This window comes from Acromyrmex echinatior, chromosome 5, assembly GCF_024713525.1.
Source record: "Acromyrmex echinatior isolate Ae372 chromosome 5, ASM2471352v2, whole genome shotgun sequence".
NCBI lineage: Eukaryota > Metazoa > Arthropoda > Insecta > Hymenoptera > Formicidae > Acromyrmex > Acromyrmex echinatior.
The window spans coordinates 12,175,213-12,189,449 of record NC_141856.1 but is presented as its reverse complement, the minus strand read 5'-3'; the positions used below and the strand labels follow the sequence as shown (position 1 = coordinate 12,189,449).

At 33.3% G+C, this 14,237-nt stretch overlaps 1 protein-coding gene across 1 annotated transcript; it reads left to right on the top strand.

Moving 5' to 3' along the window:
• The first annotated feature begins 1,995 nt into the window (after window positions 1-1,995).
• On the top strand, window positions 1,996-10,631 carry Cyp18a1 (Cytochrome P450 18a1). Its single transcript, XM_011068579.2, has 5 exons — window positions 1,996-2,948; window positions 3,558-3,673; window positions 4,041-4,470; window positions 4,616-4,880; window positions 6,055-10,631. The coding sequence occupies exons 1-5, from the start codon at window positions 2,576-2,578 to the stop codon at window positions 6,479-6,481; spliced, it is 1,611 nt and encodes a 536-aa protein (XP_011066881.2). The 5' UTR covers window positions 1,996-2,575; the 3' UTR covers window positions 6,482-10,631.
• Window positions 10,632-14,237: the final 3,606 nt, after the last annotated feature.

Sequence of the window (14,237 nt, the reverse complement as noted above, 5' to 3'; positions counted from 1 at the left end):
TATAAATTAAAATCAAAATATGTTATAACTAAAAAAAATCCTAATAAGCTTGAGCACTTTATATACTTATTTTAATGGTTCACAACAAAATTATTTTTAGATCTAGATCCAACTAAATTTAGATACTTCAGCAAAATCGTTCTTTCCTTGTAATTAGTAACTAATTACTGTGAAATATTAATTGTTAATAGTTTTATAATACTTCGTTAGCGATAACAAATTATTGGCTGTTTAAGAAAGCTGTGAGATCTCGCCGCCACGAATGGTTTGCGTAATTACGGACTTCATTAAGTTTACGAATATAGACGCGCAGAATGAGTGCGTTTGCGATTGAGTTGAGATTAATTAAGTTTACACGTACCGGCCGTTGTGAATTACGATTGTCCGAAATCTCGACTGCGACGCATCTGACCAAATGACCCCGAAGATTTGATAAGAGCGCAACGTGTCGATGCAAAGTCATCGATCGACACAATTCGCGAATTATGATGCAAGCGGTCGATTATGAGACTGCCCGTTATTTCTTCGCGGGGCACGCATTGCGAAGTGTGATCTGCGCATGCTGGTCAGTCAAAATATATTCACGTCAGCGTATCCATGAGCGAAGTAATATTTTCAATCGCAATAAATTGCTTGTGATGACGCCTGTCACTTATTTACCATCATTGTTGAATATGCGTTTTATCGTGAGCCGATTCTTCACTTTCGCTTCTAACTCGATTCAAATATAGCAAATATTAAGGTAATATTTATATGTAATGTATTTAATATATATATTTAATTCATCGATTACGGTAATAATTTGTCAACATTTCACGGTATAATTAACAATATATTAACATAATTTTAAATAATGTTCCATGCAAAACAAATAGTTATATTAATTGGTATTGCTTCAGATTATTTAAATTGTTGGCTACACTAATAAAATAAGATAAATCAATAATTTACTACTAAACTTGTAATTGAAAAATTTCTTTTATCTTTGTTCCAAAAATTGCGTATCTATCGATATTTTCTAAATTAAATATATACTTTATATAAACTAATTTTTTAAATTAAATTAAGAACAAACTGTGTTATAGGTTAAATGATTATTATTTACGTATTTAATATAAAGATTTATGTATAGGATAGTAAAATATTTTTTAATTTCTAAGTCAGTTTTCTTTATTTTAGTTTACTTATATAAAACAAGATAAAGTATCACAATGTCTTTAATTGCAATGCTATCTATAAAAAAATAGAGATTTTATAAAAATATCTGTATCTACTTATCATTATGTGGTGATGTTTAAATTATCTATATTTTATAAAAAATTTATATGTTTATCATTATTCAACAAAAGTTTAATAATAACGCACGTTATATATTTTATAATTATTATTATTAGTTATTTTATGCAGCTACTATCTTGCATGCGATTTGAATAAATTATTAAATAAATTTTAACTTAATTATTAAATGTTCAAGTAGTATTGTGTATTAACAATGTGTTTCTATTCAATACATGCGATACTAATACATCTGACCATGCTTAAATAAATGATTTTTATATACCTACGATGTTCTTCAAATGAAACGATGCATCGTTGAGACGCAACATGTTACGTTGTGTTGAACGTCTACGGTGAATGAAGTCGCCACCGGCTCGTTGGTTGAGCCGGTATCTCCCACCAACCAGTAGTATTTGCGGGGGGGCCGCTTTTGCGGTCCCCACCATTGCTTAAGTCCTCCGATTCTTTAGCCTACGGACGAGGCCCAAGTTTCTCGGGGTCCGCCTTCAAAACCCCAGACGGAAATGCTCATCACTCCGTAAATGTAGGCGCCCCACCTGATTCGACCCCACCGCCGACAGTATTCTTCTCTCTCTTTCTTTCTCTCTCTCTCTCTCTCTCTGTCTCTCTCTCTCTCTCTCTCTCTCTGTCATTTGGTTACCCCTCCAAGGGACTTGTAGAGTTGTACAGTTGGGGGGCCGCAGCACACATGAGTCACTATATAAACAGGCAAGGACAAGAAGTGAGTATGAGTTCAATCCTTCCGTAGCTCGTTCGACGTTGTGAGCAACGAATTCGGCTGGGGCGGTGACCGACTTTTTTCCCTCTCTTTTTTCTTCTCCTTCTCTTCTAAGTTCCTTCCTCTTATTTTCCTTTTTTCCCTTCCTTTTGCCTTGAAACTATTCATTGTCATCAATTTTGAAACCCCCACTTTCCTAGGATTGCATGGGGAGGAGTTCCTCTCATAGTTTATCCTTCTTTTCTTGCCGAGACATCGCTTATTTATTTACGACTGCAGTAGTCGCGACTTATTAGACATAAAGACGCAGAGTCGAATGGACATAATATATTCGAGCAAACGGAACTCTGTTCTTTTTTTTGTATCAAGAAGCTAAGAAAGCGAAAGAGAAAAGTTAACAAATATAAAGACTTCGTATATATATATATATATATATATATATACACACATACATATATATATATCAGTGATAACCACGACGACAGACATTCGAAGATATTAACAAGCGTTTCGATATTACGGATCTTTAATCAATCGGTGATTCGTGATCCGTACAAGATGCTGGTACAACAATTCGGACGATGGCTTTGGCATATAATGGGCGGCAGTGCGACTCAAATCTTTTGCTCTTTTCTGATATTCGTCAGTGTTGCACTGGTGACCTATTTGCTATATGACTATTTCATGAGATATACGTTACCTCCTGGTCCATGGGGACTGCCGTTTTGTGGCTACATACCCTTCATCAAAGGACATGTATATCTGCATTTCAATGAGCTAGCCAAGAAATACGGTAAAATATTCAGCATTAACATCGGCTCCGAGTTGACCGTCATCATCAGCGATTATCTCATCATACGCGATGCATTCCGACGTGAGGAGTTCACCGACAGACCACATAACGACTTCATGAACATCATCGATGGATACGGTAAGTGTCAGGCACAGCAAATTTTGATAATACATTTTATCTCACGACTTTAGCTCTCGTATCATCGAGACGGGTTAAAGCACTCTGCCGACTTGCTCGTCTTTCGCGCGATTTCAAACGTTTCATTGGTTTTATCGGGAGTTCTTCTCTCGTACCGCGCGTTCGATTATTCTCAATGCCGACTGACATTGAAACTTTCTTTTTTCAGTACGTCTGTTGCGCGAAATAATTAGCGAAAATAATTAAGATACAATTTTGGAGAAAACTTCACGAGTGATTTCTTTTCCGCGATTGTTTCCGTGATCACGCGAATACATACATAAGTGATGGCACATGAAGGATGCGCAGTAGTCAATTTGTTTAACTAATTGAATGCTAGCATTTGATTGGCTGACCATGATTGTTTCTATATTTTCTGAATTATCGTTTACGATCGATCAGGATTGCGGATTTCCATAGTTGCTCCCCGGTTAATGCTAATTTCTGTTTCGACGTGTTACAATCAATCGTTTGTGGCAGATTAATACCGTGAAAAGGAAACGATTCCGCGAAAAACACGCCGCATATATGAGTTCTCGCGTTTCAGTATCGCTTTCATTGATGTTGCAGGTATCGCTAATACGGATGGTCCTCTGTGGAAAGATCAGAGGAGATTTCTTCATGATAATCTTAAAAAGTTCGGTATGAATTCCCATAACACCAAAAATATGGAATCGAAGATCATGGTGAGTATTAAAATCAGATTAATAAGTTTATAATCTTATTGATTTATCTTATATACATAAGGAATATTATAAAATTTTAAAATAAATATTGAAGCGTCTCACGATATTTTTAAAATATATCATTTATAATTTAACAACATAATATAAATATATAAAATTATAAATAAATACGTAAATATATAAATATATTAAAATATACATTTTTCTGTAATTCTCCATTCAAATAAATATATATAAACAACAAATATTCTACATCAAAGAAAATATATAAAAATATTTTGCTCCCAAAATTTTTCAAAAAATTTAATACAAATTTTTGTAAAATAAACAATCATATTTTAATACAAACAATAATATTTTAATCTAGTACGAAGTCGAGATATTGCTTAAGAGATTGATAATGAGACGTGGAGCGCCCACAAACCTAACGTCCTCTCTCGCTGTATCGATCAGTAATGTAATCTGCTCGATTGCAATGGGAATACGTTTCTCCCATGGCGACCCGAAATTCGAGAGATTTATGGACCTAATTAACGAAGGATTCAGACTGTTTGGTAAAGTGACGTTAGCGAATCATATACCAATATTGCGTCACTGTCCATGGATTAATAGCATCAAACATAAAATCGAAAAAAATCGAGCGGAAATGGCTGAATACTTTCAAGAAGTTATTAATAAGCGTAAAACAACGTATGACAAGAATAACATTAATGATATTCTCGATACCTATCTGTTCGAAATTCAGAAAGCTAAGGAAGAAAATCGAGAAGATCAGCTTTTTGAGGGAAAAGATAACTGTGAGTAGAAATCAATTTTTTTCAAATATTATGCTAGTTTTCTCTCTGTACAAACAATATTAATAACGTTATATTTGTATAATTTAACGATTTATATATAACGCAAAAACTTTTTTGAATGATTGAGCTCTTTTCTTTACAACAGTTCGTCAAATGCAACAAATTCTGGGTGATCTCTTCTCCGCGGGTATGGAAACGGTGAAGAATTCTTTGGAATGGTCGATGATTTTCATGTTGCATTATCCAGAAGCAGCAAAGGCAGTACAGAATGAATTGGATCAAGTCGTAGGAAGATCAAGATTACCCTCATTAGAGGATCGTCCATTTCTTCCGATCACTGAGGCGACCATTCTAGAAGTTCTTCGCAGAGCCAATCTTGTACCACTTGGCACTACGCACGCTACTACACGGTAAATTAATTTTTGATTTATTGCTCTCATATTGCTCTTATATTGCTCTTGCATCCTCTTCATCCATTTCTTCGCGTCATATGACCGGCCCTTTCCCTTTCTTTCTGAGCTAAGAGCGGGTTTCACAACCGTCCTCGCCTTCTTCCTCGGCGCCTTTCCGTGTCGGGCATATCAGAACCTCGCGCGCGTGCACAGTCGTTTTGGACGATAATATTCGGCGAGCAAAAGTGAAAGCAAAAGGTGCCTGGCCCCTCGTCTGCTTTTCGGTCGGACAGCCCCGCCTTTGATTCGAGGCGTTTAAGGTCAATGATCTTAAAACTGTTTCTCTTACAAAGAGCCTATTGGAGCCGGAGCAGGTGAATCGGACTCGATACATGAAGAATACTTATTGGCAATGATCGTTCACGAAAGCAATGGTCGCCATTAGAAACAGCGGGGGCGACACGGTTTCACTTCTTCGCGAAGAACGTGGTCAGAAAGAGCGTGACGAACGCATGTGTGTGCGTGTAAAAAGCCAAGTTGATTTCATCAGTTGGTTAATATCTCGTGTAGTTGATGACTGTTAAAATATATGATTATCAAGTATTAAATACAACAATTAAATTTTGCGTAAAATATGTTATGCTTCCTCTTTTAGAAAATTACTAATAAAGTTGAAAATTATTATCGATTATTTTTAATCAATTAATTTTCACCATTAGTTGAAATCTTCTAAAAATATTATTACAGTTGGAAAAAATGCATTGAATTTAAAAGAAAATTGAAATTTTTAATAAAATATTAATGTAACTTTTATATTAAGGCTGCTTTCTTTTGCACGTATAACATATCATCGCATTTTGCCGCGCGTTTCCACATCTAGTATGTAGAAGCCATAACACGTTATCATGCCGAAACGTGTAGTTCATTCTCACTCTTGTTATAGAAAATCAGCACTTTTATTTTGTAACTCTTATTTTAATACATTTCATAAATATGTGCAAATTATGTTGCCTTAATATATTTTTAAATCATTTTAATAATTTACATTTTATATTTACTAAGCTCGTTTAATATAAGAGATATATTTTAAATTGACATGTATATGTGTTCATTACTTTACACCAAAAATTTTAACCCATAGATTTTTTCACAAAAATACATAAATTTATCAACAGTGTAATTATTGTTGCAGGGATGTGATGTTAAATGACTATATGATACCAGCTGGTACCAGCGTGATACCGTTGTTGTATGCAGTGCATATGGATCCTGAGCTCTGGGACGAACCAGAAGTCTTCCGGCCCAGCCGTTTTCTCTCTGCTGACGGTAAATTGTCACAGCCGCATTTCTTTATGCCCTTTGGAGTTGGTAGACGAAGGTGCCTGGGTGAGGTGTTGGCCCGCATGGAAGTCTTCCTATTCTTCAGTTCGCTAATGCACATGTTTAACTTGAGCCTACCTGAAGGTGCCTCATTACCCAGCCTGGAAGGCAACGTTGGTGTAACAGTATCACCGAAATACTTTGAAGTTTGCTTGCTGCAGAGAGATTTGCTTTTACCAGACTGCGAGAACAACGAGGTCTTTGTCAATGGACCCTTGCGTAACGTTGGCAGCCACTAAGTCCTCGACGAACTTTAAAGCACGGTACTTGTTCCTATTGCCACAGGAGAGGCAAATAGGCAGAGAAGAATCTGCAAGTCGCATGCTGACGCTATGGGGTCCATCCACTACACAAGCTGGAGATCCGTAAGATTATTTAATTGTACATTAAGTATAAGAAAATGATAAATGGTTGCGTTTCGTCAAAATCTTTATGTAAAATGAAATATTTGCGAAAAATTTTGACATCATCCTACTTTAAAAAATTTGTAGATTTTTTCGTGAATTTAAAAATGAGCGACTTTTAGTTTTTAGAGATTTTAAGTTTACAAAAAAAAGCTTGTTTTAATTCTTAGAAATTAGAAATTCTTTCAAGACATAATCGATCGTTTTCTGTCATCTAAAATACAATTTAATGAATATAATTTGATATTAATGATTCATCAAAAAAAAAAAAAAAAATTGATAGTTTGATATTACCCTACTATAAAAAATTTGATTTTTTCGTAAATTTAAAAATGAGCGATTTTTAATTTAGAGATTTTAAGTTTAGAAAAAAAGTTTGTTCTAATCCTTAGAAATTAGAAATTCTTTCAAGACGTAATCGATCGTTTTCTGTCATCTAAAATACAATTTAATGAATATAATTTGAAATTGATAATTCTTCAAAAAAAAAAAAAATTAATAATTTGATATCATCCTACTTTAAAAAATTTGTAGATTTTTTCGTAAATTTAAAAATGAGCGGTTTTTAGTTTAGAGATTTTAAGTTTAGAAAAAAAATTTGTTCTAAAATCCTTAGAAATTAGAAATTCTTTCAAGACGTAATCGATCGTTTTCTATCATCTAAAATACAATTTAATGAATATAATTTGATATTAATGATTCATCAAAAAAAAAAAAAAATTGATAGTTTGATCCTACTTTAAAAAATTTGTAGATTTTTTCATAAATTTAAAAATGAGCGGTTTTTAGTTTAGAGATTTTAAGTTTAGAAAAAAAGTTTGTTCTAATCCTTAGAAATTAGAAATTCTTTCAAGACGTAATCGATCGTTTTCTGTCATCTAAAATACAATTTAATGAATATAATTTGAAATTGATAATTCTTCAAAAAAAAAAAAAATTGATAATTTGATATCATCCTACTTTAAAAAATTTGTAGATTTTTTCGTAAATTTAAAAATGAGCGGTTTTTAGTTTAGAGATTTTAAGTTTAGAAAAAAAGTTTGTTCTAATCCTTAGAAATTAGAAATTCTTTCAAGACGTAATCGATCGTTTTCTGTCATCTAAAATACAATTTAATGAATATAATTTGAAATTGATAATTCTTCAAAAAAAAAAAAAATTGATAATTTGATATCATCCTACTTTAAAAAATTTGTAGATTTTTTCGTAAATTTAAAAATGAGCGGTTTTTAGTTTAGAGATTTTAAGTTTAGAAAAAAAGTTTGTTCTAATCCTTAGAAATTAGAAATTCTTTCAAGACGTAATCGATCGTTTTCTGTCATCTAAAATACAATTTAATGAATATAATTTGAAATTGATAATTCTTCAAAAAAAAAAAAAAATTAATAATTTGATATCATCCTACTTTAAAAAATTTGTAGATTTTTTCGTAAATTTAAAAATGAGCGGTTTTTAGTTTAGAGATTTTAAGTTTAGAAAAAAAGTTTGTTTTAATCCTTAGAAATTAGAAATTCTTTCAAAACGTAATCGATCGTTTTCTGCCATCTAAAATACAATTTAATGAATATAATTTGAAATTAATAATTCTTCAAAAAAAAAAAAATTGATAATTTGATATCATCTTACTTTAAAAAATTTGTAGATTTTTTCGTAAATTTAAAAATGAGCGATTTTTAGTTTAGAGATTTTAAGTTTAGAAAAAAAGTTTGTTTTAATCCTTAGAAATTAGAAATTCTTTCAAAACGTAATCGATCGTTTTCTGCCATCTAAAATACATTTAAAATACATCTAAATTTAATGAATATAATTTGAAATCAATGATTTAAAAAAAAAAAAGAATTGATAGTTTGTAAAAGTTATTGAATAATTCTACTAATGTAGAAGAATTATGTAAGTTAGGTATAAGCTAGGTTCTTGAGTGTGTATTCAATACTCGACATGCCTAATTAATCCGTTTAAGTCACTTTGGCATGGCGAGATTTCATGTAATTTTATTTTTTTTTTTTAGTACTATATCCATCATTTTATTATTAACAAAATATTATTAACAAACTTTTTACAGTTTCATTTTTTTATCTTCGATGACATCCAGATTTTAATAAATTTACAATCTTTTTTTATATTCCGAATTAATTCACAGGTATATGGAACTAAAAAATGAATTTGCAAAAATTTATATAAATATATAAATATTATTAAGTACCAAGATCCGCTTTGACTGAAAATAGGGGTCTTATATAATTTATTATTATTATTGGTCCAATTTCTATTTTTATAATTTTTTTTGTTTTTTATATATTTTTTAATTCGTGATGTTTCGCCATACCAAAATTTTTTTTACCACGCATGCGAGATTAAATAATGTCAGGCTGATCAAAAATTTGATCAAGAAAATAGTCAATCGTGTAGAAACGCGAGTATCATCGAACTGCTAATTGTGATACCGTTATCACAATCCCGTTAAAAATTTTAAGTAGTCATCTTATATTAGCGCCGAGACCATAATAGTAGATTAGTTTTTTGATGTAGAAGAAATTTTTTTAAAGATTAGTTAATTTACTTAATTTGTTAGAGTACAAAGGAGCTTATTTTACAACATTTTTCGCTACTTCCTCCTCCCCCTTACTCTCTCATTTCATACCAAATCATCATTTCACTCCAATTCTTCGATGATTCATAAGTATTTATTGCTCTGCAAATATTATTTTGTTCTTGTTCATCCTTACTCATCGCCTCGTATTTATTCGCGCTTAATCTAGATCGGCGAGATTGACAGACGAGATTTGTCCGATATATCTCGGACAAAATTTCGAAAATGATTTCGAACCTTATCGTTAATTCTAATTATTTTTTATACTAAATCGTGGCTCTCGACGGGATGTCTTACACACATGTTGAAAATTACATTCGCGATATTAACGATTTCAAATGCAATCGATTTCGTGCTTACGCCAATATGAATAACGCCAATCTTACTGTACTATACTAAATCGTGACTCTCACCAGAGTGTCTCGTCGAGAGCTTAACAACGTTAACGACATCAAACGCGATCAAATGGCACCGGTCGCTCTTCCGAACGCCGTTGATTCGTCATAGATCTCCGTGAACGAACGAGGATAGCAACTTATTATCCAAGGCTCCTCTTTCGTTCACAATAATAATAGTAATCCATTATCCATTAAGGAAGATAGTAAGCGAGAGAAAGAGAAAGAGAAAAAAATCAGTATATTTTTGTAAATAAATATGATAATTTTGATGATCGCTGAATGATTTTAATGTTAAATACAAAGCTGATTGACGAATCACGTGCCAATATCGCGTTGACTTTTCTAACGACTTTTCTAACAGTGCAACATAAGCCGCTTCGGTTTGATAAGTCAGTTGATCCACAAATCGTCCGGGCAGACCTAAGCCCGTGAGCAATTTTCGTGAAAGTTGTGAGATTCGTTTTGAGATTTTGTTGCGACATCTGCCATTCGACGATCGCGCAGCGCTGCGCAGTGCGGTGAACGTTTGGAAATGCTAGAATGAATATCGATCAGACCGATTAGATTTATTGCCACATAGCTCGGGTGCGCGGACTGAGGCTGTGAATCTAAGAGACCCGGGATGTACGGTCGATGAATCATTGTGACGTCGTCCAATCCGATTTCCCAAAGATATCTCAGGCTGTGCATCCTAAAATCGGCGAGGAGCCGCGTAACGGTTCCGATCTCGCTCCTAAGATTAGAAGTTCGAGTCCAAAATGTGTACCCTTATTCTTAAATTTAAGCGTACTCGACGACTGATGGACCCGCTTCCACGGGGTCGAATGCCGCGCGCGCAAAGCTCCCTCGCTTAAGTATCCGATAGAGCGTTAATTAGTCTTACGTTAGCATGCATGAATTACAGAATGCCGTATTGTGTTCACCTATCGACAGCGAAGAACGTTTGATGTTCTTTCTTCTTTCTTTTGTATACAATAAAAATGTTGTATAAGTGAAATGACCGTCTGATTTATTCATCCCTATCACAACAATATTTATCACTATTATCCCTATCGCTAAAAATATTGTTATTCTTATTTTTTTTTAATAAGTATTCATTTTAAAAAATTCAATCAGAATTGACATCCATTTCGAAAATTTTGAAAAGATTTCATAAGCAAATCTTGAAAAATTACAGCACAAGATAATAATCCTTTGAGTATATTCAAACTATTTCATTATTTGGCAACAAAATAACAGTATTTAAAATGCATAGAAATATCACTAAAGATTTCGGCTAGATATGTCAAGGAAACACACATTATCATTTATAACGACGAATCGAATGTTCATCAGCCAAATATTCCAAGAAATCGAATTCTTTATCGATCGCGAAAAACTTTATTGGAAACTGCAGTCTTGGAAACCGGATTCTTAAGGATGAGTAAAAAAAACTTGTGGTTCTTCAACTTGCATGCATCATCGGCCTTCGACTCTGATCGCGCGCTCATCCCTTCTTGCCACTATTCAATTTTTCGAGGACTTCTGCTTGGAGCCTACGAAAGAATATTGAGCTGGACCTAGCTTTCTCTTCCACTGATCCGTTCAGCCTCGCATTTGGTAAGACATTTTTCAATTCGTACAGTCATTCACGAATAGCTCCAATCTCTCTAATTACTTTACTTTAACTGGGTGCAGATTGAAAAGAAAGTCGTAAAAATTAATGGTTTATTATAGCTTAAGCGCAATTGTCAACTAGAATAATTAAATTGATATTTTCACATTTAAAATTTCAATAATTATTGGAATTTTTGAAAAAAATATTGTAATTTGAAGAATAAGAAAAATTTGGAAGTCTGTTAGATATATATATTAGATATATATAATAATCATTTACTGCTTCTCTCTGTCAATAATTCCGTGTATTGTCTCGTACGGTATGTAAGATTCATGTGGCATCGCAGAACGAGGGACGAACAGTTGGCGCGCGCTTACATAAGAGAAACTCGCGCGTTCTGGGTTTCTAACGAAATATCATTGCTGAGTACATTACGCCGGTAAGGTTAATGACACGAGAGTCAAGTGGCCCCAAACCGCGCACAAGTTACGTAAGGTCAGCTTACACCAGTACGTCCCAGGGACGGTGCATTGATAATAGCACATTTCCTGCAATATCGTACTATACGAAAATACATTGGTGTTCCAGGTGTGCAACCGCGATACGTGGCGCTTGCTGCCCCAGTAAGGGCCCTTTTACTTCGCGCTTCGGCATATAACTTCGTGGCCTTTTCTCGCCGAAGAGTCGGTCGAGTGCCAACTGGCCTGCCACAGTAAAGACAGAAAGTTTGTGAAGAACCGTTGCTTCAAGGCTTGGCTCAATGAAGCAGGAAGAGGCGTTTTGTGGTTTATTTTCTTTTTTTTTTTATTATGCTCAGCACAAAGTTGAAAGTATGTTAGAGCAGGATCTTTTTGTGACCCAGATCGTTTGGATTTTTTCATCTTTTTCCCAATAGAAATTTGACTATCGCAATATATCAAAAAGTTCCATGTAAGAATTGATTGATGTTTTGTTTCGTTCATCAGTTTTATGTACATGTTGTAAGTTATATTTATACATTTACATTTATTCCAAATTTTTATTGTATTAATTATTTACTATATTACTACAAGCGCCAAAAAAACTTTAAAACACCTACAATATTTCTTAGTAAAAATTATTAATTTATTCCCATGTGTATCTCGTCATTGATATGAAAAATGTCGTTTAACTTATTGTACGATAAAGATGTAATCTAAATTAGATTAATAAATTTGACAAGGTAGTTAAATAAAATTAATTAATTCCTTTACAATTTATTAATTCCTTTAGTGCTGTTTTATATGTATTGTAATCTTATGTTTACTGGGCGATTCGTGTTCACTGCAATTCCACAATAATATTAATAATAAATGCATGGAATATATTATCGAGAAATAGGAAGAAGCAATACATTAACATTGATTTCGATTTCGGAATCTTGACCTTTTCTCACTTCCTTTTAGAGAAAATGTTAAAACTCTTAAAGTTAGAATAGTACACTGTAGCACAGCTAATATAAGACCAGAACTAATGCATGTTATGTAAGTCAATATGGCATTTTATGCTGGATAGTCATTAGTCTAATGCTATGCTATATTATGCTTATTTTGCGTTGCCCTTAAGACTTTCGTTTTCTTTATTTTCTACAATATTCTTGTGCGTCAAGGGAATAGCAGAAAACATAACCAACATGTCGACATCTAGAAAATAATATAAGAAAATTCCAATCAATTTCGATAACCAAGGAATAATAGAAGAAAACGCAGCCAATTTCGGCAGTAGGTGAATGGTGCGCTTGTAGTTCACCCAAGGCCGCTATATTGTGAGATAAAAATGTATGTTGCATAACGCTGACGGAATTTCATGAATCCGATGAGAGAAAAAGAAGAGTGAAAGAGAGAGACACGGAGAAAGAACGAATTAAGCAAAGGGGCGGCGCGGTTTATGTAAAATCATCTCCCAAAGCCCGTGGTTGACATTTTAACGGGTTTGTGTCTTCATATTGAGAACATAGTGGTAAAAATGCGCCAATGCGTAAAATACGAACGAGGTGCGTGCAAATAAGTGCCGCTCCATTTCCATAGGGTAGACATTTTCTCGCGACTCGCCTTACTTCGTGCGTTTTTAATAAAAAGCGTTCCTTTTTAATATCGACGGTCTGATATTTGTCGATGTCGAAATTTAACTGCTGTGGTTCGCAATCACGCTATAAACCGGCACGCGGACACACATCTGACATCCTGCAACGTTCGCTACCGATCTCATTAATATTGCTTGAGAGACATGTGTAAAATCGAAGCACGTTTTGTTTCTTAACTTCGTTCAGCGTACAATTATTTGACAACTTAATTTGTGATATTACTACCCCACTGTAGAGTTACTACAGTTTCAGATTGTGTTTAAGGGGATCCTAAAGTAAAGAGTTCGAACTCCGACGAGATCGCTATTTTACTGATAAAATGTGACACATTAACACATCTTTATGTATTACTACATCAATATTTCACGCACACGTATATATAAATTTTCGTAGAATAACATTTTAATTAGACATTTAATTCTAAGAATTCTACGTTGTTCGTTCATGTAAACTTCTAATTTGTGGATCACAATTTCATAAAATATTACAGTTTGCAATGCTTTTAAATCAAACAAATGACGCCATATTGCAATAAGAAATGGTAAAGATCTCAATTTAAACTATTTTTTTTTCATTCTTGGCATAAACTCTACCTCACAGACACGTATTAATACGTATACTTTAATCCTGAAAAAGAATTTTCTAATCTGTAAAAGAAAAAAAGTCATCATTATAAAAAATCATTATAAAAAAGTGTTAAAACAATAATAAAATAAACGGGCAATGAGAGCATTAATACAGCGTGATAATTTGAGCGCAATTCATATAATATATTACCAAATTTTACATTGAGTATTGATAAAAATTTACTGAACGTTTCGGTTTCCTTCAAACCATCATCAACAATACTGTAGATAATTTACCATCAATGTCTTACAAGATTTATAGTTCGCGGATGTTGGAAA